This window comes from Thunnus albacares, chromosome 8 (genome assembly GCF_914725855.1).
Source record: "Thunnus albacares chromosome 8, fThuAlb1.1, whole genome shotgun sequence".
In the NCBI taxonomy this organism is placed as follows: domain Eukaryota; kingdom Metazoa; phylum Chordata; class Actinopteri; order Scombriformes; family Scombridae; genus Thunnus; species Thunnus albacares.
In genome coordinates, this window is record NC_058113.1 from 6,287,298 (window position 1) to 6,315,248 (window position 27,951).

The window sequence follows — 27,951 nt, forward strand, 5'->3', positions numbered from 1 at the left end:
ACAGCTTTATTGTGGTGTCTCAGCCCTGACAGCTGAACAGTAGATAAAGGAAATAAAATGTCCTCTGTATTAAAATGATTCATGGCTTGAATTTCAAGCTGCAACCCTAAATCATAAGAAACAAACTGTTGTGTTTGCTCTCAGGGATATAATTCATTTCATGCAGAACAATGCAGCTTTTGAATTGTATGAGTTTGGTCAAAAACAGTTTGGATTGAAGCTTAAGTGCCAATAAATTTCGAGTAGTTTGAAGTAGAACCTTTAGGGCAATTTATGGTAGGTGTGTTGAGATTGGGATATGGAGTGATAGTTTCACAATGAAAGAATAGCTCTGAGTGCTAAAGGGACCAATCAGTTACAGTTTTTAATCAGTCTGCCAGTTTAAAGCCTTCATTTTCAAATCTCATAATCATGCCTACGCGATCAAGAGGAGACACAGCTCATTTCACTCTTTCACAGAGTCAAGATGCCTTCAGATTTTTAGTATAAGTAAGTGGGTATGTGAGAGGAAGGTGCATAGATAGATAAAGAATGGGTGGAGAGGAGAAAATGAGAAAGAGACGGAGAAGTTGGGAGAAAGTAAGAAGAGGATGTGGTTATCTCTCTATTTCCTCGCTCCTTCAAAGCCTGAGGTGCAGGCTTGAGTGAGAGTGTGTAGGAGTTTTTTGTGTCGACTAAATCTGCTGCTCCCTATCTTTTGCTCGACCGCCTTTATCTTTCTCCTTCCCTCGCCCTCTTTCCCACTCTCTCGACGTCTTTATGTATCTCTGCTAACATTTTATATCCACTCCCTCTTCTTTTTCTCTCTCTCTCCCATCTCTTTTCTTCATCACTCATATTTCCTCATTTCTACCCTCCGACATCTTTCTCCATCGGAGGTCAGGGTTCAACAGTATGTTGACCTCATCCTTGACTGAAAACATCAGAGTGTCATCTGAAGCCTCACCAGACGAGTCCATAACCATTGGGGAAAATGCCACAGCCCTTTATCCATGACAAAAGCTGTCAGTCAAAGCTCATCCTGAATCTCTGCTGGCACTGATGGATGAACCAGCAGTCTCCTGAGAGATTTGTAGAAATTGTAAAAAAAAAAAAAAAAAAAGAAAGAAAAAGAAAAGGAGGAGGGAGGATCTGTTTAGTCATGTTATTTCAACATGTGACATAAAATGTGCTTTCATTCATCTTCCTTCTTCCCCTTCACGCCACAGTAATCACATCAAATGGGCCTTGATTATTACGGCAGAGAAAGCTGGCTGACTCAGGACAGAGCGCAGACACAGAGAAAGAGCAGAATGAATACAGATGAAAACTGGAGATGCTGCTTCTATAGCTTCAAGTTAAAGTTAAATAGTCTCAGTGCTTACTCAGTAATTATACATATAACATATTAAGAAATTATTACACTTGTGTCCATTTGACGGGAGTCTGCATGATTGATGAGCTGTAATTGGCTCTGATGTCAAGCAATAATGTGTAACAGTAGCAACAGTGTGACCTAAATACAGTACAAAGGCAGCTCTGACAATAATTGGAACAATAGGATCTCAAACGCAATGTAGAGGTCTGCGCACACCAGGAAAAGGCACTGCACTGCACAGGCACTCGCAATTCATTTCTGTGCATAAGCTTCCTCTAGTTTTGACTGTCAGGTGGGAGTTCAGCTCTAGACTACTGTGTCCTTCACATTCAATGGTTAATATAATCACAATTGTTCAGAACTGTGCTTTGACTGACTGTCCTTTACCTTCAGAGGATGAAAAGACATGTAGCATCTAGACACGGTTGACCTTTGTTTTTGCCTTCTTCATTTCATTAATCTACACACAGATTCAATAAACTGCACTTGTATACAGTATGTGGACATTCTGTGGCATTGGCAGTCCAGTGTCTGATTGTTTTACAGTCAAATTTTCCCTAATTCTCAAGTGGCTTGTTATGTATACAGCATAATGAATAGGATGTGTAACCTGAAACTGATCCCAATTAATGATGTATTGCACAATATAATGGTCAACCATAGATTTTTAATACTAGTGAAGTCTGTTTTAAATGTGTCTCATACTGTATGTGGATCACTTATGCTAATTTATGTATTTATGTGGTGGTTAATGATGTATCCCTCATACCAGTGTGCACTGTGTGTGTTAAGTGTGTGTGTGCCAGGAAAGGCTGTTTATATTTGAAAGAAAGCAGCAGCCCCATCTGCACAAGATAATTTTGTTTATGTTGAGCGCACCAGAACAAACAGGCATTCATCATTCATCTATTCACAGAAAGGAAGCCGGATCAGTGAGATCCCATAAAAGACAATACAACAATGTGTTTCAGTTCATCCCTTTGACCAGGACGTACCCACAGCTGGACCCACATTAAATGGAGATCAGATACTGTCCTCCTGATGGGGCCGGCATCGTTTGTATCATCGTTTGTTATGATGATCCATTTTCTATGTCCCTTTCAACTGCAGATGTGGTTCCTGAAAGCGGATGATGAGGAGTGAACGGGAATACATTGGCAGATTCAGACACAATGAAACACCTGTTGTCTGTAGGTGAGAACATTTCCAGCCCACAACAAGTGGAACATCAGATGTCTTGTTCAGCCACCTGACAGACTGTCACTCAGATTTCTCTGCCATCCTGTATGTGCCCAGCAGGTGGCAACATGTTTAACACAACTGGAGCATTGATTCCCTCAGTCAAGTCTTGGAAACCCTGAGAGGACCCCCCCCCCCAAAACAAAGAAAAAAAAAATTGCAATATGCTGATTTCATTAATATCTTTTTTCAAATAAATTCATGAACATTGCTCTAATAATTTATTTAAGGTTTTATTTTCTCCACAGCCAACACATCACCTTCCATACACACATTTACGCAATTCTAGGCCACATCATTCTAAATCATACAATACAAAAACAGAGCTCAATAGAAAGGCCTTGGTGTTTGTACTTATCAAATTTCTATTGCTTTCTGCAAAGCTTGCAGACCCTGGAGGTTTCAAAGACCCTGAAGGTTCAATACTACTGCCAAGAAGAAAATGAAATTCACTTTCCATCTCAGCACAAACACTATAAATCTTCTGGCCGTGTGGCTATTTCCTCTCACATTGAAACGAAATTTACAAGCAGGGAGCGAAGCTGCCTAGACATGTAGGCTAGGTCTGGTCACTCCGACATTTTAACCAGCTGATTGTTTTTCTATTCTATTCAATATCCTTGCAAACGCACCTGACAAAACAATGTTAAGTCTACACAACAGCTTCGCCAGCGTGTGTTTGTCTGCGCCCGGTGCACCACTGGAGCGCTTTTTACGCACAACAGGAACCGCACCTGTTCGCACATGCTGCTTTCAAGTACACCTCGTAATCTCGTACATCAGCGTAGCTCCAGAACCCAATCGCGTTCAGAGCAAATGAGTGTAAACAAAGTGGGACTAGAAACACAATAGACGCGTTGAACAGGATTTTTCATTGCTCACACTGGTATTTAAATACATTAAATGTTATCTGCCTCACCCCAAATGAACGAATAAAAACCTTTAAAAAAAACTTTTATCAGATGTGTTAATAATTTCGGTCACTGAAATGTCCATAATTCCGACAGTATTTGAAGTAATCACAAACTCCTGATCCGCTCCGCAACAATGAGGAACTTTTCCGTTTTGAGTTTCCACTGAGGCGTCAGGGACGTGGGATGCATGGGATGGGAAGAGGTGAAAAACAGCGGTCAAAGATGTGAAGAGAGTAGAAGTTGTGATCTAGAAGAATTTAACTTCCTTATTACATGATAAGGAAAACATGGCGAATTCAAGTTCTCCGCATGGGGCTGTTAATATGACCTCCCCTGAGGCTCACCGTGCTGAGGTCTTGGAAAATCCACTCCGGGTAAGTTTGTTTACGTCTCAGGTTGGTCGATCAGGCAAACGGAAGATTGTAGAACATGGGTTATGCATAAAATGAATAAAACCAACTTAAAACTTTTGATCAAACCATTTACTATTTGATGAGACTTTTTCTATTCTAGGGTTGGAATTAAACAATAGAATGAGATATGATTCAGTTCGTAAGAGGCATCTGCCTGTATGTCCTATTAAAGAGAAAAAAAGAAAATAATGCTTCCTCCTTAAAATAAAAACATCTTTACTATAGTTTCACATTTCTGTATTTACTTCTTCAATTATTACTCAGTTACTTCCCTGGACTGTATTTGTGATATAAATCACGCTGAACCTGTTTCAGCTGTTCTGCTTCACTGCAACACTGAGCTCAGGCTTGCAGAGATAAAAGCAAAGTTTAGAATTTTTCTGTCATTTTTTTTTTTTTAACTTTCAGGAACTTCTCTCCCTACACTCCATTTGGAGCAGGAAGTTACACACTGATGCTCAAGAGGAGATTAAGTTAGTGTCTAAAAAATCATGGAAGTCAAAATATAACCTCAGCCTCTAAAGCTCTTTGGGTAATGAGCACTCAGTGTGGATGAGGAAGCCAGACAGCGCAGAGATCTATGGGTGTTGGCACCTGTCAGAACAATTTTCTAATGTGATCATGACTACATCATTTTATTGAAAGGCCTTTTCTTTCTTATGAACTATTAACTTTGGAAGTGGACTGTGCATTAACTTGAGTATGCAGAAGATATGTGACTATTAGTGTATCCTAATGGAAAGTATAGCTCTTTTTGCTCTTTTCTCTGTGTGTGTGTGTGTGTGTGTGTGTTTGCTAATGTCCTGCTAATGTTTGCTAATGTGTGTGTCAGTCCTCTGCCCTCCTACTCTTATGCATACACACATTCTCCTCATGCTCATCTTTCCCTGTCAGTGTGTTTCTCTCTTTCTGCCATGTTTCCTGTGTGTGACATTACCAATGGGGGGCAGAGAGAGAGAGAGAGAGAGAGAGAGACAGAGAGTAACAGAAGAGGAATGAGAGGCGTGAGTAATGAGTAATGGCCCATGGGTGGGCTGTGAGAGAATAGATCTACTGTAAGAGCCCTGAGCAGCTGGCTAATGGTCCCAGCTCTCTCTGTCCAAAGCTACCCACCATCCCGAGAACATCTCAACATCCAGGGGACAATATCAGTCTGTCTCACACTTTAACTGCCTTCTAGAGTTGAAAATGTTTGCACTGGTGCGACTGCAAATATGGATGTGTGCCAAAGTTTTGGAGTTTAGTTAGCGTACCAACAGTTTTATAGATGAGAGCATCAACACTAAAGTCATCCACATGTTCCCAGAAGATAACTGGCTCTGATGATGCACGCTAACAGTTGAAGCAGCGCCAAAGCTCATTGGTATAAAATTACTGTGTGGTGCATACGGTTAAGTCTTAAGTCTGTTTTTTTTTTGTGGAAGACAGATTAAATTCCTGCTGCAACAGCTACTGAACAAAGACTACATTGCCAGGTTGTGAAGGGGGTAGGTGATGGGAGACTGTGCCGCTACAGAGGAATAGCTGTTTGGCAGAAAGGCTTCTGCATCAAACTTGGCCACGTCAGTATACAAAGTTTTTGTCTTGGTCGCAGACAGGCATGAGGATGGTGATGTTGGACAATCAGTTTGTATGGGGACACATGGATGAGCATGTCCTGATTTCTTAAATTTACAAACAGGCTGTTAGCTGGAGTAATGTCAGCTCAGTTAACATTCAACAGAAGATAAAGTTAGGATGTCACTGTAATCAGTCATCACACTTTTTGCCCATCTCTCTTTCTCCCCCATCTTTGTCTCTGAGCTGACACTTCTCTCGCCCACACTTCTTCTGTACCCACCACCTCTGAGCAGAAACTGAAGGGCTTCATCCAGAGATCAGCCCATCCCAGGGAGGGACAGATCCCCATTGTCAGTGGACACAATGGGCCATGCTGTCTGTCTGTTGGTCAGTGTCCTAGCGAGGAGGAGGACCAGTGCTGTCAGTCCCTCCGTCAGCTATCAGGCCCATTCAGCTTCTGACAGTCTAGTTTAGACTCAGATAGAAGATTCAACTAAGCATGCTTTTGCAGATGGGATGTAGTTTTTGGTGTTTTATTCTCATCCAGGGATTACAGATTGCTGTGTGCAAGGACACATATGTATTACAGTTGGGTGTTGTTGATCATGGGGATGAAAAATGTCCTTACAGGGTCAGATGTAGGTTGCAGAATGTTTATATAAATGAGATGTAAGGTAAAACATGAAGCATAAAAGTATATAGTAGTGTTTGTGTTTGTTCAGGGTCTGATGCTCAGTCCAGTCTGATATTACACAAAACTTTATTTAATTCGTAAATGCCTAAAGAATGCCTTTATAAATGTGAAGTTTGTACCTTGAGGTTAAAAACCTTCAGTGAGAAATGACCAGAAACTCAAATTGATTTTATATCTGACATAAATAATAGAATTTATACAGCACAGTGACTGCAATTCATTTGCAAGGATACAGAACTACAAGAATTTAACTATAAGGGTCAGTAAAGCTGTAAGGGCTAAAATTTGACATACTAGATAGATTGTGTTTTAAAGATGAATGTGCTCATGTAGTTGCCGATACTCCTCAAAGAGTTCTTTCTAACTTTTGCTTTTGCTAATATTCAAACTCACTTGACTGGACTCCTGTTTGAGCTTGTGTCATAACTTTTAAGTACTGCATTATAATTTTAGTAATATAGATATATCGTCAGTAAAATATACTTAAAAACTCATCAAGCAGAATTTCAGTGTTATATTATTAAATACATTTTTATATTGGATTATAATTATAGATGCATTCATGTATTTAATATAATAGCTGGTCAAACTTGGGGAGAGTTTTAACTACTTGATATACTGCTTAGTAGTTTAATCTACAACAATACATCATCTTTTATAAGCTGTTTTTTTATGTTTTGTGTGAAAAATCTGAATCTACAGCGAAACTAGAACATTCTCAAATAAATTTAGTGGAGTAAAAAGCACAATATTCCCTCTAAAAGATAGTGGAGCAGTAGTATATTACTATGCAATGGAGATGCTCAAGGACAGATATTTCAGAATTGTACTTTAGTACTTCAATAACTGTAATTTCCACCAATGTATAGATGAAGAGGCCTCATCTTGAACTATTTCCCATATAGCTGCAGTAAGGTTTAAAAGAAAGGTTAAGGTTTGGTCAAGTGTTTCATACTACAATGCTAACATTCCCCTATGGACACTGAAAGAGGTTGCTGCAGTCATTCCTCCTTTCTAACACAATTTCAGTATAAAAGATGGGGGACAAAAATGTGTATTAATACATGACTAAGGTCTTCTGACACCAAATAAAAAAGGCAGTATAAAACAAATTAAGTGGGTATCGTCCAAGGTTACAGTCTTTTTAGAAAGGAAATACTGACTGAGGAAACACAAACATGGAAATAAGCACTAAAAAGACTGTAACTCTTAAACATACCCACTTGATTTGACTGATTCAGTCTGCTGAAGCCCCATATTAGCTTCAGATAAACATAAAAATACAATTTAACACAGAATGAGGCCTGGACAGGATTATTGATGACAGCTATCAATAACTCTCTTAATGTACATGTGGGCATATGTGTATTGTTTTAAGTTAGACTTGAAAAAGTAGTAGAATAATATCTGGCAATGTAAAAGATGAATGGTGAAATTCAAAATATGTAAACACACAAGCACAGTATAACACAGAGAGCCTTGTGGTGTGAAGTCTGTGCCGTACTTGGATAAAGTGCGTAATGTTTGCTAAGTAAGCCTACAAGCCAAAGGCACTCCCAGCTGCATCGGCCTCGCCTGCTTTGTTTGCCCTTCCTGTGACAGGAAAACTCTCTCTCTCACACTCTCTTTCTTCCTTTCTCTTGCACTCTCATGTGGATTTGTCTTCCTTGTTGGGTAAAGCATTAGGCTCCTGCTGTGACCACCCGCACTGCAAATGCATGTGCTCTCTCTTTTCACTAACATTGAGACAACAAAACACACAAACAAACGAAAAAGAATAATTTACTGTAATAGGGCTCAATTCACATCCAGAGCCGAGCTTGACCTGATGATCCGAATGAATCCAATAAAAGGTGAGATGATTTCCTCCTCACACTTCAAATTGCTATCTCCTGTGTGAAGTCTGTAGAATAAACTGTCCTCAGGCTGTACATCCACCACTTTGTACTCTTAACACACTGTTTCTTTTTCTCTCTCACACGCGCATAGTCAAACACCTTGTTCTGTTAACCAGCACGCTCCCCAAGAGCTCAGTAGCAGCAAAGCAGTGGGTCACTTACACTCTATCCTGTAAAGCTTGACAGGGTTATTGATCTTGGTTTAGTGAACAGAGCACAGCTGGCCTGATAGATGACGCCGTCTGTCTGATCATGAATTACCACCAGTCATCTCTGATACAGAAGGCCCACCACCACACTCTTTCTGTCTGTTGGCTTCGACATTGGAGCATGGAGTCTATCGTTTGCACACCCACACACAAGCACACACTTTTTACCTTGGTATGATATCAGTCCCTTAGGAATCTCATCATCTAGCCGCCCATCTGCTTCCTACCTCCTCCTCCTGAATCCTATTTACCTCTGATGTACCGCAGTCATCGCATACATTCACACAAATACACACATACACTGAAGTCTAAATCCTGTTTACCTCTGGTGTGGTTGCATCCTTGCTGTAAGTATGTTACAGGTCAGTAGACTCATCAGACTTGGTGTCAAGATGAATGTTCAGCAGAGGACGAAGAGAAGATTGAATCAGGCTGTGAAATAGAGAAGTCACACTGGGCTTTATGTGGTGGTTTTGAATTTGAAATTACTGATAAATCCACTTGGCTTAAATTCATTATGAGGCTGGTGAGGAGATTATGAGTTTTGTTATGCAATAAAGAGAGTACAACACAAGTGGTTCTACTTTAAAATGGGCTGTTGGATGGAGTTATGTTGTGTGATCAGATAAGTCAAAACTAATTGAAATAGTGCTGTAGGTTTAGTAAAGGTAGAATCTAAGTCACTTCTTCACTTTACTGTGTACTCAGAAGTGAGGAAGGGATTTTTCTTTTGGTGCACAGACTGTAGTTCCCATGCTAGTGGATGTCAGTTACATCTATCACACAATCACCAAACCTGCCGCAGGCCACTGTGACAGTATTCCTGTTAGGTTGAGTAAAGTAGACAAGCAAGTGAACCATTTCTTTTACTGATTTCGATGCGGTCTATTAAGGGATTTTGTCAGTTTCGATGGATAAAGCTCTCAGTTTGGATTCATTATTGTTTGCAGGTGGATTGATAAACCTTCTATTCTACAGTATAGAAATACATTCTTATCAGTGTGTTTGTCTGACATGTTGTTATTTAGTCAATGGTGAAAGCCTGAATATTGTACCCTTATTGAAACCCAAAATGAGATGCAAATGTGTCATAGTCATTTTCTGGACAAAATTGGACAATGAATTTGGTAATCCCCACCGCCCACTGACATTTCAAAGTTACAACAATCATGGTCGTACAAATTTTAGGAAGAATCCAATTATGATTTCCAGATTTTTGTCATCTAGCGCCAGCAGCAGGTCAAAGTATACACATATCCAGTGAAATATTTGTACATCTACTAAATGGATTGGCACAAAACATACATGGTTCCCAGATGATGTGTTATAATGACTTTGGTAATCCCCTGACTTTTTCATGCCACCATGAACCATGAGGTTTACATTTGTGGTTTTCAGTGAAATCATTTTAACAACGATTGGATGAATTGCCATTAAATTTGATACAGACATCCATGTTCCCCACAGGACCAATAGTAATAAAGACCAAATGCCTGCAAAACTGGCATTCCCATCAGTCTCAGCTGTACTGCTGCTAATTAGCAAATGTTAGTATGCTAACACGCTACGTTAGCAATTAGCTGAAATTGTAACAAAGCCACTAGTGTGGCTGAAGACTCTTAATCTTGTTTAAAGTGGAATTCATTTATGTAGGGAATTGATTCTTTATTGCTATGTTGATGATTAGTTGCATAGATATCACACATAGGCAGTTAAGGGAAGCCCGGGGACCTTGGAGGTCTTGAGGAAGTGCAAATGTTTAATTTAGTTGATCCAGAGCTGCCGACAAGTAGAAATGTGGTTATCTTGGTGTGTCTTCATACTTGACAGGACAAAGTGCACTCAAAGAGCAAGTCTGCTACACAATATTATTTTACAATTTGTGAGTGGAGGAGTAAAGAAACATCTCATGGTGTGTGTAGCTTATGAAAATGAATGTTTATTCTCTCTGCAAATGTTTTATTTATATAACTAAATGTTACTTTTGGCTGGTGTTATTTATTAAGGAACATATGGTATTAAAGATTTATACAAATAACAGTCTTACATCTAAGATGTAAAATCATTGATGCAAGATCTCACCCAGACAGTCTCAATCTCATATTTTGCTCTTGCAATAAAGCAAACCTGAAGATGAGACCCTTCCTGTTTGATTGCTGGTCTCATTAAAAGAAAGGTTGTTAAACTGTGTTCCCAGTAGTTTCTGAGGCTGACAGAAAGAGCAGAGGGTTATGGCCATTTTCCTTGTCTGAAGAATGGGCTTTGGCTTTTGCTTAATGACTTCAAGAGTAAGCTATAATGACAGCTCTCCCCCCCACAGTGCTGTGAAGAGATCGTTCATATTTTCACTGAAGATGTTTAATAATGTGCTCTGACAGAGCGATAGACCACCTCTGGATTGTGTGTGATAGTGACCAGCTGTTGTGTTCAGAGACCAGAGAAATTAATTTACACTCCATTCATTTTGGTATCATTTGACCACAATGCTGTTATCTTGTTGTCAACAATATCAGATGGACATTACTGACAATAACCCACTGCCTGTCTTATCTCACAAGATGGGCCACTGAACCTGAACATTAACACTCTTTCAGTTTTTGGCTCTAGTATTTGTGTCCTCTTTTCCATTTCTCTTTTAAACACATACTATGCATTTCTTCCTCCTTCTCATTCTGCAGCTTACTCCTCTCTCTTTCTGTCTTTTGCTTAGCTGATCCTAAGCCTATCCTTTGTTTTTCATCTTTAAACTCCCATCACTGTATGTCCCCTTTCTCTCTCCTCTACACTCTCCATCTCTCTCATAATATTCTTTCAAAGGATAAATACTTGGATGAGCTGGGCTGCTGTTACTTCTTTTACAGCGATTGAGTTTCTTTCTTTAGGTTTTCATCATTCACATTCCACCCCCACGGCGCGCTTTCATTTCTTTGTAAACTTTGTCCGCCCACAGCCACCGGTATGTTTATGACCTAAAATTAAATTTCCTCTTGGCAATAATTTTCCAAGCATATGGGGGAAAGCAGCCCAGCATATCCCTTGAAACGCTTTAAGCAAATGGATCCTGTTTCTCTTTCCATCACTTATACACCAATTATGCTTTTCTACTTACAGTTGGCAACAAAATATGTCTATATTATCTTTCCATAGTATTTGAATAATCTTGTGACCCTGTGTAAGTTGCCAAAAGTGGGATAATAGAAATGGCTATATGTTTTGATCTGTGACCATTTTTTTGGAATCAAGAGGTTTCTGTGTGATTTTTTTGCCATGCTAGTGATGTGATAGAGATGGAAATGTCAGTCAACCACTTTGGTCCAGATTGAAATATCTCAACAATTATTGGATTAATTAAAATTAAGTTTTATACAAACATTCATGGCCCCCAAAGAAGGAAGCCTAATGACTTCGGTGATTCCCTGATGTTTTCTCTAGCTCCACCACCAGGTTGACATTTTTAATTATTAGTAAAATGTTTTGACAGCTATTGGATGTATTTCCATGAAAGTTGGTATCGATATCTGCCATGCCCTGAGGATGAATTGTAATAACTTTGATGATCCCTCAACATTTCATCTAACACTATCATCAGTTTTAACTTGTCCAATACTTTGGTTTATGACCAAATAACTGTGAAACCAATGACAGTCCCATCACTCTCAGCTGCACTCTGTGTTTAGTGCTAACTAGTGAATGCTAGCATGCTGACACACTAAACTAAGATGGTGAACATCTTAGTAGACATTATCTTCTAAACATCAGCATGTTGTCATTGCAAGCATGTTAGCATGTTGACATTAGCATTTAGCCTGAAGCACTGCTGTGCCTATGTGAAGCCTCACAGAGCCACATGGCTGTAGACTGTAGTTTGTAGACTCTTAGTCTTTGTATAATATTCTTCCGTGATGCTTCGATGTTGCCCACATTACCATTTTCTACCAAAAATGCCATCTACATTGACCTAGTTCCATACCCGCAGCCATGCACGTTTAGTGACCAGGTGTCTGTGTGTCTAAACTTGTGTACCAACCTGCATCCACACCTGTGCGAGGTGTCATATATCGTGGGAGAGTTAAGAGGCTGAGGGAGTCTTTGTGTATGTTTCTGTTAAATGTCTGGGTTTGTGTTTGTTGCTGTTTGTTGGATGTACATGTGTGAGAATTAAGAGTTTCATATCATTAAACCTTAGATGCCCCAGCTCCACAGGAGCACACACACACACACACACACACATACTCACACACATTCACGCACACTAGTGCCTTTGAACAGAACACCAATGGAACAACGCTATCTGGGGTTGTCATGGAAATGACAAATGTGACAGCTGGAGGGAAGACTTACAGGGAGTATTATGGGGTGTTTTGAGTTGTTGTGTGACAAGTGGAGCATCACCTAATCTTCTGTCTGTTTATTGTTTGTTTCCACAGACTTATCTTGTGGGAATCATCATCTCTATATGTGGGAATGTCCTCATCAGCATTTCACTCAACATACAGGTAGGAAGCGCCGGAATCCAGCTGTACAGCAGACACTCAGCACACAGCGGGCACTTAATGCCTGTTAAGACTAATTTTTCCTCTCTCTAAGTATTGCCAGACTGCCTTTCTCCTGTCAGTTTGCCCTCTCTCTAGCAAACTCTTTGTGTGCGGCAGGATTTTATTTTGCATACATTTAGGCACTGACTATGTGATCTCCTGACATGTTCACAGCAGGCAATGTGCAGCAAACAGCAGAAATGACTTTGTACGTTATCATTAATTTAACATTGTGATTAGCAATACGGTACAAGCCCAATTTGCATCTGGATTGCCTATAATTATAATACTAATTATTCTCTAACACTGTGCTTATAATGCCCTCCTGATGCCTTATCAGTCCTATTTCAAGTTAAGTGTTAGCAACCATTTTTAAGGCTGTTTACTAGTAAATAATCAGTCCAAGTCATTTAGAGATCGAATATATTCATTAACTATAAGCATACATTGTATGTAGCATCTACCAGACTGAGACGCTTTCATGACTGAGGTCTAAAATAATCTAATCTATCTAAAATATTTTTTTCTCCACAGAGTGAGTCAGATAATACCAGTCTGTTGCTCAGTTACGCTCTGTTTAGCAAATGCAAAAACTCTTTTAATGCAGTTACAGTAACTCGTGGCAGCTGCATGGCGGATGTGTAAGACAAATTTTAAGAGGCCATGACAGCTTCAACTAAATATGACAAAGTGGTGGTAAAGGCTATTAACCATTGTTTATTAGGAAGTGTGAGCTTGCAGAGATAGAATTGTTAATGATTATGAAGTATACATTTAGGTTTGCCTTGTACAGCTTCCCACCTCATTGATTCGCTTAATTGGTGTCATGCCTCTTCTGAAGTGAAATGCTAATCAGCAGAGAATGTTATACTGTGTTAAGAATTGTGTGACAGCCTTTTTAATGCTGTATTATCTCTTAAATTGCACCTTATTTTTCAAGTGTTTGATATATTTGGGTGTGTAAGGCTGTTAAATTATGAATCTGTGTAGTGGATGTTTGAGTTTGTCTTGTGCAGCTCTCCAGTTATTGGATCCACTTAATCTGACTGATGCCTCAGGCTCCTCTTCCTTCTCTCTCTGACAGAAATATGCCCATGTCCGTCAGTCTCAGCGCGGCTCCAAGCCCTACTACACCTCTGCGCTATGGTGGTGCGGTGTGATACTCATGGGTATCGGGGAACTGGGGAACTTTGCTGCCTACGGCTTTGCCCCAGCATCGCTCATAGCCCCGCTGGGCTGTGTGTCTGTCATAGGTACGTGTGACCTTTTTTTCCCCCCCTCATACATTATCCATGCGTGAAGGCAAGAGGAAAGGTTGCTTCCTCAGGGAACAACAGGAAGCATTGTCATGTGAGGTCTGCTCTTTTTCTTCTGATCTTGTCATAAACAGATGTCATCATGCCAAGCATTTAAAGTACATGCTGATGTTTTACTTTTTCTTGTGAAATCTAAAAAAATATGGAATGACTGATGAAGATATATTCACTCAAATGCATTATAATATTGGAGGTGGAGATGGCACTAACGGCAGAATTCTTTTGGTGAATAAAGACCAAGTTCAGAGAACGTGACATGGAAGTAAATTGTATTAATCACATAGAGTTCTGCACCTGGTACAGTAGTCATACATACACTACTCATTCAGCAGAGTATCTCACGCTTACATAAAAAGGGCTTTAAAAAGAAACTTCCAAGTGTTGCTGTTGTCGCAACAACATTATCAACATTAGACACAAGACCTTGTTGTAGCAATGGTCATCCACATACAGGACTTGGAACCAGAGGACAAATGCATGCAGTTCTATTCTTCAAACTTTATATGTGATTCAAGAAGTCCATTTACTTCTGACATTATAAATCCAACAACCCACTCCAAAAAATGCTTATTTTTACGGCGTGAACAAAGCTGGATTCATTAGCCAATCAAAACAAAGCCTGCCTGGTTGCTACAGCTAGCAGCTGCTCAGTGCAAACACTCCAAACACAGGTTAAATATTGAACAGGTTCACTTCTTACCTCCTGCCACCCATCACTCACCACGCCGGAGGTGGTTGTGAGTCATGGATATTAATGACAGCTATTACCCCGACGCTGCAAACGATTTTCCTATAGTCACGTCACACAAGTGGATGAATGGTTTGAATAAAGCACTGAACGAAACCACAAATCTCGTTAAGAAGGCTGCACCCTATGTTCATTTTAGTTTTAGTGTGGAACAGTGTTGTACTCGCTTCAGTGAGCAATTACTTTCTAGAATGCTCTTACCACAATTACAGGACTTGAACACTTTACCCTTTTGAGTCATTATGTCACTGTGTGTAAAGCTGACATAATTGTGACTCTCTTCAAAAGCCACAGGTATTGACAAATACTGTGCTCATTTCCATTTTACTATCATTATTATCCTTATAAAGACCATTGATTGCTAGACACTTGTGTTGCACTGGAGTGTGCATGAATAATGTGCAGCTGAAGTGTGTCTTGAAAGAGCATCTTGGGGAATTAATGAAGCCAGAGATGAGGAGGTGAAAGGAAGGGAAGGAGGGAAAGGAGAGGAAGATGTCTGCAGCAATGACACAGTCTGTCCTTCTCAGAGCTAACAAGTGGAGCTGAGGGGAGAACGTGCGGGCTGCTGTTTGTCATCGTGACTCCACCTCTCACCTCACGCTGACTCACACTGCATGCAAATGAGCAAACACGCACACACCGATGCGTGCATAACTGTAGTCGTGTGTAAACACCCAGGTCTTGAGGATTTTATCAACCAGAGATGCTCCTTATGCTAACACACACCCCTCCTGCAGTGCTGTTGTGCCTCTTTTCTTAGAGCTGTGTGAAGGCTCGGGATGGGGGTGGGCAGACAGACAGCTGGAGGCCTTGGGTGAGTAAACAAGAGGAAGGCTAGTGGTTTGAAGAGGAGAAATGAGGTTGAATGTTGAGAAGGGAGGAGAGGAGAAGAGAGGAGATACAAGGAGAATAAGGATATGAATAAAATAGGACAACAGGCAGAGATACAGACAGGTGACAAATTAAAGGAAAATCCAGTGCAGGTCTAAATGCTTGACCCCTACAGTGAGGGGATCTGGTGGCTCTGTTATACTGTTGGGGGCATTTTGCTGGCATGGTTTGGGTCCACTCAACCCAGTTGAACACCTATGGGAGATCTTGGACTGGTGTGTCAGACAGCGCTCTCCACCACCATCATCAAAACACCAAATGAGGGAATATCTTTTGAAGAATGGTGTTCATCCCTCCAGTAGAGTTCAGAGACTTGTAGAATCAATGCCAAGGCACATTGAAGCTGTTCTGGCAGGATGTCGTGGTCCAATACCTTACAGTTATGTAACTATTTATGTTTGTTTTTCCTTTAACTTGTCACCCATCTGTATATACAGAGTGGAGAGCAGAAGCAGAGGAGGAGAGGAACGAGATCAGGAGAAATGATGATGCTGCTGTCACATGCCTGTCCCTGCATGTCATACTGGCACTCTGATACTCTATGGAGAGCAATTAGTTCTGTCCCCATCCACAGAGCCCACCACTTTCTATTAGGAATGACAACACTATTCCAAATGCTGTTCTATGGAACAGAGCATTAGTTCTCTCTGTTTAGATACCATGTCATCACATGCGTAAGAGGAGGGAGGCTGGCATGGTGGTAAACAGAAACCTGATTCATACACTGTATCAGCTCACAGATGTCAGACCTGCTGCACTGTACAATTGATGATGTGTTGTTTCAGCAGTCAGTTTTTATCAATTCATATAAATTTGGGGTTTTATAACATCTTATATTCCGTCTGAACACTAGCACTTCATCTAATGTTGAAAGGTTTCATAAAGTCTGGCTCAATGTTCTGTTTTCTCAGAATATTGATACTGTTGATACTGTCTTCAAGACAAGACAAGCTTTCTAAAGTCACTACTTTTGTCATTTGTGACATTGAGAACATACAATACTTGCTATGTGGTAACAGTTCTTACATTTGAGCTTTTCTTGGCTTTCGCTGCTTTCATCCGATGTTAGATCCGTGTGGTGAAAGAATGTTTGACATGGTGTGTTTTCCCACAGGGAGGTTCCCAGTACTAGACATCTGAGAAGGAGCACGTAGACGGGCAGTACTGATCTGATGCACACACATACACCTCCATAAACACGCACACACAAGAGCTGTGACAGAACGATGTACCCCAGAGGTTCCTGTTGCCACATTTCTCATTTTATCAAGCCGTGTGAATCTCACTTTGTATGGAGTTGCTATGGTTACTTGTTAGATCCAGCTGGTCCCAGAGGCAAAGAAGGAGTCCTAAATGTGTATGCGAACATGCTCGCTGTATGAAATATTTAACAACTGACTGTTTCATCTGAATACCGACGAGAGTCTTTATAAACTTCCAATTTGACGGTCCTGTCCCCGCGGCATCATGCACATTTATGCCTTGTATTACACATTTATGCCTTGTGTCCTCTGAAACACACTATCGCTGTGATTTTGCTATATATTTATAACCAATTTTGCTTCAATTCAACTTTAATTAGTGTTCATAGTAAAGCTTTTCATGGCTTGGGTTTATTAGTGGCACCTAACATCAACCTTCTGGTTGTAACATTTGCAAATAAATCTGCCATTGTGCCGTACAGTCAGTGTTTAACATGCATGTCGAGACCTTGTCTGTCATGCTTTGAAACCACAGTAACCCCATGTGTGACACACTGTCTATCTCTGACATATTGAGCTGTTTATGCTCTGTAGCTAATCTACTTATGATGGTGGCAGAGCCTGTGCCCAAACTCAAACTGTCTGTCTGTCTATTTTGTTTGTTTTGTTTTGTTTTTTTTGGTATTTTCCAGCAATTTTTCCATTCAATTAGTCTCTCTGTCTGCGTGCCACCACATGCACACTCATCTGTTTGGCTGGCAGTGATTCCGTTCAGTTGTGTCCAAATTCTCCCAGCAAACACAGCTGCCACAGCTGTCTCTGCTGAAATATTGGTGGAATATATGACAACATAACTCCAGAAATGGATGTAAAATCAGCCACACAGTAGTGGTGTTAAGTGTTGACCCCCTGTCTGTGGCTGTCAGGCTGCTGTCACTTGTAAATCTTTTTGCCTCCTTGTCTGTCTGTCTGTCTTTTCACTATCTGTTCGTGTGTGGCCGTCCATCTGTGTATCTGCCTGTTTATCGACATGCCTTTGTGTTTGTGTGCAAATCTCTCTTGAAATCCATCTCTGTGACAGCCAAATGCTGTATGTTTATTCGTCTCTCTCGGTTCAGTGCCTATCCCAGGGAAACATTAAGAAGACTAATCTGAAGCTTAGCTCGTGTGAAACTGATTGCTTTTCAGCGTCGCAGTTTTTGACAGCGATATTGATGAATGGGTTCATGAAAAATGTGACATGGAATAGCATTTTGCTGTAATTTGATGCTGGTGTTATGAAGTCCTAATGAGAATCATTCATCTACACAACTGACAGATGTTATCATGCGGATCAATATAAAGCATGTCAAGAGTTGAATGTGTATTATGTGTACATGTATCTATTTATGTGGACATGTATTTATACAGTATAATATCACTGTGTACACATGTGCATGACCGGGTGATTTTGTGTGTGTGTGTGTGTGTGTGTGTGTATCATTTGTGTGTACATACAATATGTGTGAGAGATTGCAGTGATATTCTCATATTGTAAACTATATCATAAAACTTGATCATTCCTCATCCAATTAACAGTATAAACAGCCATAGCTATTTAATTTGTTTGCAACACTATTAATGTAATTGCTATTTTTATCAAGTCATTGTTCAGTCAAGTATCTGACCTTGCTTGTGATTAAACTGACGTGTTGCATCAGAAAAAAAAATCAATTCAGAATATGAGGTTATGAAAAATGGCTGAACAGAAATTATGTTTTTATCTTCAATGGACAAGAATTGATTGTGATGTTACAGTGTGTGATAACAGAGAGGATGTTGATTCCAATCTAAAGTTTAATTATATGGTGTATAGCCTGTGTTAAATGTAATCAATTGGAGATAAAACTGAGTTTATATGGGTTTATATTCTATTGGACAGAGTGGTATGTGCAGCATGGTTCTATTGGCCGTTAAACTAACAGGAATATATTTTCTCTCCCCAGCCAGCGCTGTCATATCTGTGGTTTTCCTCAAGGAGACAGTGCGAGCCTCTGACATTGTTGGTAAGCAAACACTCACTCGGGATCATAGCACTTGAGGACATATGACTGCTGCTTTGAGTTAAGAGGTGACATCCAAGAGTTCAGATATATCAAACTGACTTCACAGATTTTCTCAGTCTGAAAACAGTCAAACTCCAAAATGTCTCCTCTGTCTGAGATAAAAATCAAACATATTATTCACTAGTTAAAATGTCTTATTGCTCTGTGTTTCTGGCAGTGGAAAGAGAAGGTGCAGTGTATTCAATGAGCCCATCCTATTATATTGTTTTATGAAAAGCTGTCGTTTCTCATAACAATTTATAGAGTCTGCTGCAAAATGACATGATCATTATAGTCGTCATAATGATGATTATTACAACTGCTAGACTGGAAATTCATATCAGTACCACACAGCTCTGCATTGTTGTTAGTTTGCTGGATAAATAATTTACAATTCAGTTTTTCTTCCTTTTCTAATAATTTTTCAGTGACATTATTGGCCACATATTGGAAACATTTAATTGTATGAATCTTTTATTCATTTGATTTATGAATCTTTTATTCATAAAAGAGGAAAATGACAAGCTCTGTTTGTTCTGATTGAGGTTTGGGCTTTATAAAAGCATATGTTCTTCATGCCTATAGGATAAAAATGTCTAGTTGATATTTTTGCTATAACATACACTGATGAGTAGTATGTCTCTCACCCATAATGAAATGTATGTCACTGTGAGGCGGGGGTGCATTAGTTCAAGGAATGAGATGAATGACATCACCATTGTCAAGAACCGGCAGAAGCATTGACCAAAACACTTGTTTTCGAACTTTTCTAGTTTGCAAGTTTGAGATAAAGTTTTTTGTCAATTAATTAATGACAATGCAGGAAACAATCACAGTGACAGCTCTGAGAGACAGTAGAGACAGGATGGTAACTATTACCAGCAGTAGTAGTTGCAGTGTAAGGTGAGCTAGATAGTTCATGTGAAGTCAACACATCTGTCAAACCAATATAAAAATCTACAGTCTCACCACTCTCTCTCTCTCTCTCCCTCTCTCTCTCTTCAGGTGGCACCCTGGCAATAACTGGAACGTACGTTCTGGTGACCTTTGCCCCCCACAATTCTACACACATCACTGCCCATCTGGTCCAGTACTATACCATCAGCTGGCACTTCCTGCTTTACCTTGTATGTAACCCTCCTGCCTGAGTCTAATATATACTGTATGTATAAGCATGTTCTTGTTTTCTTGGAGCTAATGTTTGTATGTCTAAATGTCAGCACACCACTGACGTGTCCTCAAACAAGACACTGTATACATATCAGCTCCTGTTCTGCCATTAGTTAGCTTATCCCAAACTTAGGGCAAGAGAGACAAAGACCTACGAGGTAGTAGTATTACATTTTATTAAAAGAGTTGATTGATAGCGTGACCTGGAATAATGAAGTAATCTTTGCTCCCAGGTTCTGCATATCATTCTGGGTCATGGATGAGCACGGCTCTCCATGCTGCTATCATGATTCATGGAGATTCTGGAGTGGTGAACATGTCTGTTAAAACTAAGATTGTCTATGTTTTTGCACTCAGTATTAAAAAATACTGCACCGACCTCATGGTTTACAAGTGCATTAACACTCACCCATATGCTCTCCCGCTCTAATTTCGCCTCAGGCAGGGAGGGCATAAACACAGCTGTTACCATAGAGATGGATCTGATACAGAGCTGAAACAAAGTGTTTTTCCCAAAACCTGCTCATCACAAAAATGTAAATGCAAGCAGCTCTAACTGTTAATACTAGTCTTGGTAGAAAAACACACCTTAGATGTTTTTAAAGGAGGATTTCTGTAGTAGAAGGTCGCAGCGTTTCCATTGATGCCAACTCTCCCATGATAGCAGCAGAGAGACAGGGAGCTCTGTGTTTCCCACCTCTCAGGTTAAACTTCACTCGTAGAAATATAGTCCTTTATGTAATTCAAGAGTAAAGCATACAGAGAAGCACCGCTGGGTACTAGAATGTATGACACCTGTGATCTGTTATTCAGGAAACTACAAGTTTTGAATGCCACCTAGACTCTGCAGCCTATTGCATTTCTGCTTTCAAACACTATATTCTGTACATGTATAAATATTTTCCTTTTATATCTTCTGTGCCAGTAAAACATATTTACAAAATAACTGGGACTCATTATAATATAGTAGAATCCAATACAGTAACTGTGCAAAAAATGAAATAATTTTGATGAAACACACTGCATCTCATCCCACCAAATCTCCTTCTAAATCCTAAATATCCCCTCTACTGTTTGCAGAACAATCGATAATCTGCACATAAGCCATCAAACCTGGACCTAAAAGGCTAACAGCTAGCAGCTCACCAGGGGTGCTAGCCAGTGGTCTAAATGGTGAACGTTTGCCCTGCCATCATTATTCAGGGCACAGCATTTCTCTCAACTATATTTCACATTCCACTCCTGGATCTAGTCCTATTTGCTGAACAGATGCAAACACACTCTAAGACAAAAAAAAGGAGCTATTTTGTGAAAAAAAAGAGAAATGTTCAAGAAGATATTTGGAAAATACAGATGGATAGATAGGCTGGCAGATGTTTTCAAATTGAGATAGTCCTGCTGCCTTTGGCTGCAGTGATTGATGGTGTGTAAAAGGGTATGCTGTTTTCCATTCCAGGCAATGCTTTGTGAATACTCATCAGCCCACAGACAAACAGCCCCCGACAAGTATGGGATTAACTCTAGATGGTGATTAATCAGAGGAAAATGAAATATCCATCACTGCCTTCTCATTATTTTGCTAAGGTCATACTATTATCCAATGATTTCATCTGGAAAGACTCAGACTATTCAGCTGTTTTTGTGTCATTCAGTGTGTGTATGTGTGTGTGTGTGTGTGTGTGTGTGTGTGTGTGCACGTAGTGTTAAGTGGTATATCTATCACAAATGACCCAGGTCTTTTTAAATCCATTTGATTATGGGCAAAAAAGACTAATGAAATCTTGACATTAGCTTGTTATTTAACATATTTACCGAGGCACAGGGATGGCTTTGAGAGACATTTAAAGGTCAGCTTGCCCTTTTTTCCTCAATTCTAGTTTTGTACTCCATTCTCATTCTCCATTCATTAGAGCTCTGTGGTGTTATATCAGCGGTCCTTGAACAGCTGAATGCTATTGGACTCACAAGGACAGCCCCAGGCCCTTCTCATTAAAGACCAGCAATTCATTTCAATCTCTCCCCCCTCCCTCTCTCCCCTCTCTCAACAGGTTATAGAGGTCGTCATCTTTTGCATCCTGCTCTATCTGTACAAGAGGAGGAATGTGAAGCACATCGTCATTGTGATGCTGCTGGTGGCCTTGCTCGGTATGAGGTAGAAGTTGTCTGATTAAGTGCAAAGGTTATGGATTAAACCATTTTAGGCGTTCAGAGGTTGCTTTGTTGCCTGGCTACCAAAAATGAACCTGTGTTCAGTTATCAGTTCTGTAAATAGCTGTGTAGAGCACTATGGAAGAAAATAATTCACTCTTAACTCACTAGGAGACAATTAACCACCCCCACAAATCAGCATGAACCAATGAGGAAGTTCTTTATTGCTGTAAGTTGTATAACTAAATGCTGAAGTGATCCTCTGTGTTGCTGCAGCCTCTCTAACAGTCATATCAGTCAAAGCTGTGTCAGGAATGATCACAGAGTCGATAAAAGGCCAGCTGCAGCTCATCTACCCCATCTTCTACGTCATGCTTGTCGTCATGGTTGCCTCCTGCGCCTTCCAGATCAAGTTAGTCAAGGTTTTCCTTATCTACTTCTGTGTACCTTCTTTTTTCTCTTTCAGCCTATTTTTTATTGCTCAAATCCTTCATGTTTGCCACAGGCTAGATGCAATTTTGGCTTTCCAGTTCCTGAACAAACAGGAGAGAAAAAAATATATTGGACATGGTGACATTGTACTTGCAGCACACCTGAGTATTATGATGGATGAATACGCTACTATGTAGTGTCTCTGTAAACAAGGTCATTGTATTCACTGCACCCCTCCAATCTTCTTCTTTCTCCACAGATTTCTCAATCAGGCAATGAAAATGTTTGATGCCACAGAGGTGGTTCCTATCAACTTTGTGTTTTTCACCGCAAGTGCCATCGTTGCAGGTATGTCATCCATAGAGCTGTAACTCTCTGTGGGTTAATCACTGCATTCTGTCTTCCTGTTTGAAGGATATGGCTGGCGATATTTTATTTTTTTCTTATTGTCAACAAATCCCATGAAAAGACAAAAATCAATGAACCGATGCCACCAACAAGTCTTCTCTGTGTATCTAAAGCCTGATATATCTAATTTCCCTGTGCCATAATCCTCCATTTTTGTCCAAAAAATATTAAAAACAACTATGACAGACATGTATCTTTATTACCACAAACATGAGCAAACTCCACACACACCGTCCTGCCACAAATACATACTAATGCACAAATGTGTAAAATTCTGCAGCTAAAAATAGTCCTGACAAATGCATAATTAATTTGTTTGAGTGTTTGCTAAAAACTACAGTGCCCAGTTGTTTTAGAAAAAATTGACAAGACTAAAAGGCAACATAACAGCAGTGCTTTGAGCTAAACACTAATGTCAGCATGCTTGTATGCTCACAATGACAATGCTAACATGCTGATGTTTAGTGGGTATGTTTACCAAGCTCACCTGAGTTTAGTGTGTTAGCATGCTAACATTTGCTTATTAGCGCTGACCACAAAGTACAGCTGAGGCTGATGGGAATGTCATTAGTTTAGCAGGTATTTGGTCATAAACCAAAGTACTGGACAAAGTGAAATTTGGACCTCATGATGGCACTAAATGAACATTCATTCATGATCACCAAAGTCATTATTTATCCTGAGGGGAACATGAACGTCTGTATCTAATGTCATGGCAACCCTTTCAAAAGTTGCAGAGATATTTCAGTAAAAACCTCAAATCAACCTCATGGTGGCACTAAAGGAAAAGTCAGGTGATCAAGTCATTACAGGATTCCCTGTCTGGGAACCTTAAATGTCTATACCAAATTTTGTGCCAATCCACCCAGTAGAGGTTGAGATTCTTTCACTGGTTAAGTGAAAACTTTGACCTGCTATAGGCACCAGATGAAAAGTGGATCATCAATATCATTAGGTTTCATCCTCTGGGCACCTTGGATATCTATTCTGAATTTTATGATAATCTATTCAATAGTTGTTTAGATATTTCAGTTTGGACAGTCTGACAAATTGCCATCCATATAGCTATAGAGCCACACTGTTGAACTGGATGACATGTTTCTTCAGTTCAATCCTCTCTAGAGCAGCATTAATCTGCAGCTGAAAATAGTCCCCAACAAATGCACTATTTTCTCCTATTTGAGTAATGTTTGCTAAAAACCACAATGGCCAGCTGTTTTAGGAAACTAATGACCCTTTTTAAAAAAAATGAAACTATATATGTATCATTTTTTCAAAATGTACTTCTTACGACTGAAGGCCACAGACAGGGTAAAGAAGTCAGAAAGTATTGAGAGACTAACACGTTTGTTTTTTTGACAGAAAAATATAGAGTAACGCCAGCCTTATCCTTTCAGAATTGTATAAAGGATAATATTTAAACCCATCTCACTCTCTGCAAAACTCACTGCAATTGTTGAAATCGATTTCTTAAGTAACACAGTTTAACATAATGTACGGTCAAGATGGTGATTCACTCCTGTATATGTGAACCACTTAGGAGTCCTTGTTCATTGAAAAGGTCCCCTGCTTTTAATGTTGTTGTGTTTACAGCTAAGGAGTCAGTCAGTTACCTTGACTGTGTGCTGGATAGCCATATGTCAGGAATGGGACACACTGAAAAGGTGCTCACCAAGGTCAATCAAAGTATTTCAAAATTTCTGGACAAGAAAGCAATGGTGACCTTGGCACTGGCTCTTACACAGCTTTATTTTGACTATGCCTGCTGTTCATGGTACAATGGCCTAACTTCGTACCTTAAAAACACCTCCCAGGTATAAGAATAACCTGGGGAAGGAAACGTTTCTGTACATGGCAGTAAGTCTATGGAATAGATTGCTAGGAAATCTTAAAATCATCAACAGCTTGGGAGGTTTCAAGCCTGCACTTAAGAACTGGCTGCAAGGTTTTTTACAGTAGGATATTGTGTCTGATAATAGGATGTCTTTGGTTTTGTATTGATGTATTTTATTTATTTTAATTATTATGTATAGCTCTAGACTTGTATATAATCTATTGAGGAGGCTGTGAAGTATTGTTCATATATTGATGTAGCTATTTCTGATGCACAGAGTTTGAATTCGTTTTATTAACTGAGTGGCGAGTAGGGTCAGACACTGTCTAACAAAGCACTGAAGTTGTTAATGCAGTGAATAACTTGCTGAGTGACAGTGTAGGCACAGGTGATGACTGTATTGCATTGTTTTGTATTACTGCTTTTTTATTATTATTAATGTTTTGGTGTCAGTGTTGCCATGTCAGATCTCCCCACTTGACTCCCCTGCACACTCCCCATCCCCAAATGGACCATGATGGAAATAAGCCTAAGGGTTTGTGTAATCCTGACTTTTCCTTTTATGTAAGCACTCAATGCCCTGGCAGAGCTGGTGTTTTTAAAATGAAATTGTCAAAAAAAATCTATCAATCAATCAGTCAATCAATCAATCAGCAGAAGCCCAACAGTATTTATGGCATGTGTATTCTGTCAGGTCAAGTCTTTATTATCCTGTCAGTAACAGTGTTCCTTGTTCAATCTGAAAAGAATCGAGAAAAGTTTTCTCAGAAGCATTTTTGTCTCAAAGGAAAAACAAGCTTTAAAATACATTTTTTGACAGTGGGTCAACCTTACATTACAAAATCCATTTTCTTGTTTGCAATTTTTCTTGAGGATAATTTCCCCAACTGCCTGTGATGTAACGTCATTTCAAGCTGTTTCCAGTACAGCTTCAGTGGAGTGTAACAGCAGAAAATATTCCATCGGTCCGAAAAATGAGCTGTAAACTTCAGCTTTTGGCGTCAATCTCTTTTAACAAAAGAGCAACAGCTTGCCTCCACAATTTAGCACTGATGTCCCGTAATCATACAGGGAGAAATCCATCATGGAGAAGGCAAAGCTACAAGGCATGTGGTGGTTTTGAGTATTTCTCACCTTTTCTGAAAATTTCCTGCTCTGATATTGTTCTTGGTATTACTATTGCTCTCTCCGCCTACGCATATAACCCACAATTGACTGCATTGAACAACAAATTGCTGATGTATTATATCTGGCAGTATAAGAACATCCGGGGGTGGACTTCTGCTTTAAGATTAGTTTTGTTTCACATTGAAGAAAATTATTGTTTTGGTCCTGACCCAGCGGTGGTCACAGCAGCAGACTCGTGGACAGCCGAGTGAACATGTGAGCAGAGGAAAAGTGAGATACAAAGTGTTCTTTGCCAATTGTCCCTGGTCACTCAGAGGAAATTGTTTTATATTGGATATTCTGAGGGGTAATCAGTGATCCTGCACAGTACAATACTCATATTGTAGCAACAATACAATACAGTATGAACGACACACTTCAGTTAATAATAAAACTCTTTCCTCTCATCATCCCAGTGTAATGTGTATTCAAGGTTTGCAGGTCTAGGTTTCACAAACAAACAAAGCACTAGAAATAATCTGCATGTTGTATTATTCTGTGAGGAGTGAATTTCATTTTAAATGTGCTTTTTCATTTTGCAGGGATAGTATTTTACCAGGAATTTGAAGGCTTGGCTTTACTGAACATTTTCATGTTCCTTTTTGGGTGAGCATTCAACAACACACCAGTAAATGCAGCTCATTGAATGTGATATTAACTGTAAAATGCTGTCAATCCTCCCTGTTTCTTTTTTTTCCAGTTGTCTTCTGTCTTTCCTTGGAGTTTTCCTCATAGCCCGAAACAGGCCAAAAATAAAGCAACAGGATCGCAATTTTATTGCAATGGATAAGATTCCTGGTACGTTTTGGATCAACTTTTAATCAGCTCTCCTCACAATACAGTGTGTTGCATGTTGACCTATTTGTATTGAATATAGTGCATTGATTAGCAGGCAGTGACAGTATGAATCTGCTGCCACTGACCCTGGATTTATCTGACAGCTAATGTCTGCAGCCCTGGCAGCAGGGTCCATCTAATGAGCTCTGCTGTCCATGTTCACAGGGAGGAGGCACACTGACAAAGTGCAGCCTGAGGCAAAGACTCTGACATACGGATCGCTGGCAGCCAAACTCATGTGCAACAGAGCTGGCCAAACAGACGATTCATAGGACCAGCTCCATCTGTTAGGACTGTATTTTTGTGGATTTGTGTGTGTGTACATGCCTCTTCCTGGGTACTTCAATATTGCTCTATTTATAAAAATGAAATGGTAAGCATCAACTCAAACCAGTGCCAGCTAAGTGCCAGTATTGGTGGCCATATAGGTGTTATATGACAAGAATGAACAGTACATCTCATTAAACAGCTCCACTTATCCTAGAAATATTTCTGTATCCTCTTGTGTTAAAAGTTTTTCCGGCAGGTTTATCAATAACCTGATCAGAAAAACATATTCAAAATGAGATGAAACACCTCAGGATCAAAGTGCAACACCAAATGCCTTAATAGCAAAGTTTAATTAAGTTCTCCTAAGTCCAGGAGGCCACGATGACAAATGCCTTGCAAAATATTATGTGTATTATGTGAATCAATTGAATAAATGGGTCTATGTGCGTTCAGTTGTCAATAAACAAGGATAAAATATAATGTTTCAACAGTTTCAAAGTTCATGTCACACAGCAAAAAAGGTGTACTACTGCCCCCTGATGGTGGGGGAAGTTCAAAGATCACCAGGCAACTTGTACATGTGTCCTGTTAATGTGAGTTGATGTGAAGTCATTTAATTTGA

The 27,951-nt window shown here is 39.8% G+C and overlaps 1 protein-coding gene across 1 annotated transcript; it reads left to right on the top strand.

Moving 5' to 3' along the window:
• Positions 1-3,599: 3,599 nt before the first annotated feature.
• LOC122987119 (NIPA-like protein 2) lies at positions 3,600-27,809 on the top strand. The gene is made up of 11 exons (XM_044358786.1): positions 3,600-3,884; positions 12,712-12,780; positions 13,904-14,072; positions 18,965-19,024; positions 20,069-20,190; positions 22,282-22,378; positions 22,658-22,793; positions 23,073-23,161; positions 26,765-26,828; positions 26,923-27,020; positions 27,225-27,809. The coding sequence occupies exons 1-11, from the start codon at positions 3,798-3,800 to the stop codon at positions 27,329-27,331; spliced, it is 1,098 nt and encodes a 365-aa protein (XP_044214721.1). The 5' UTR covers positions 3,600-3,797; the 3' UTR covers positions 27,332-27,809.
• The last annotated feature ends 142 nt before the right edge of the window (positions 27,810-27,951 follow it).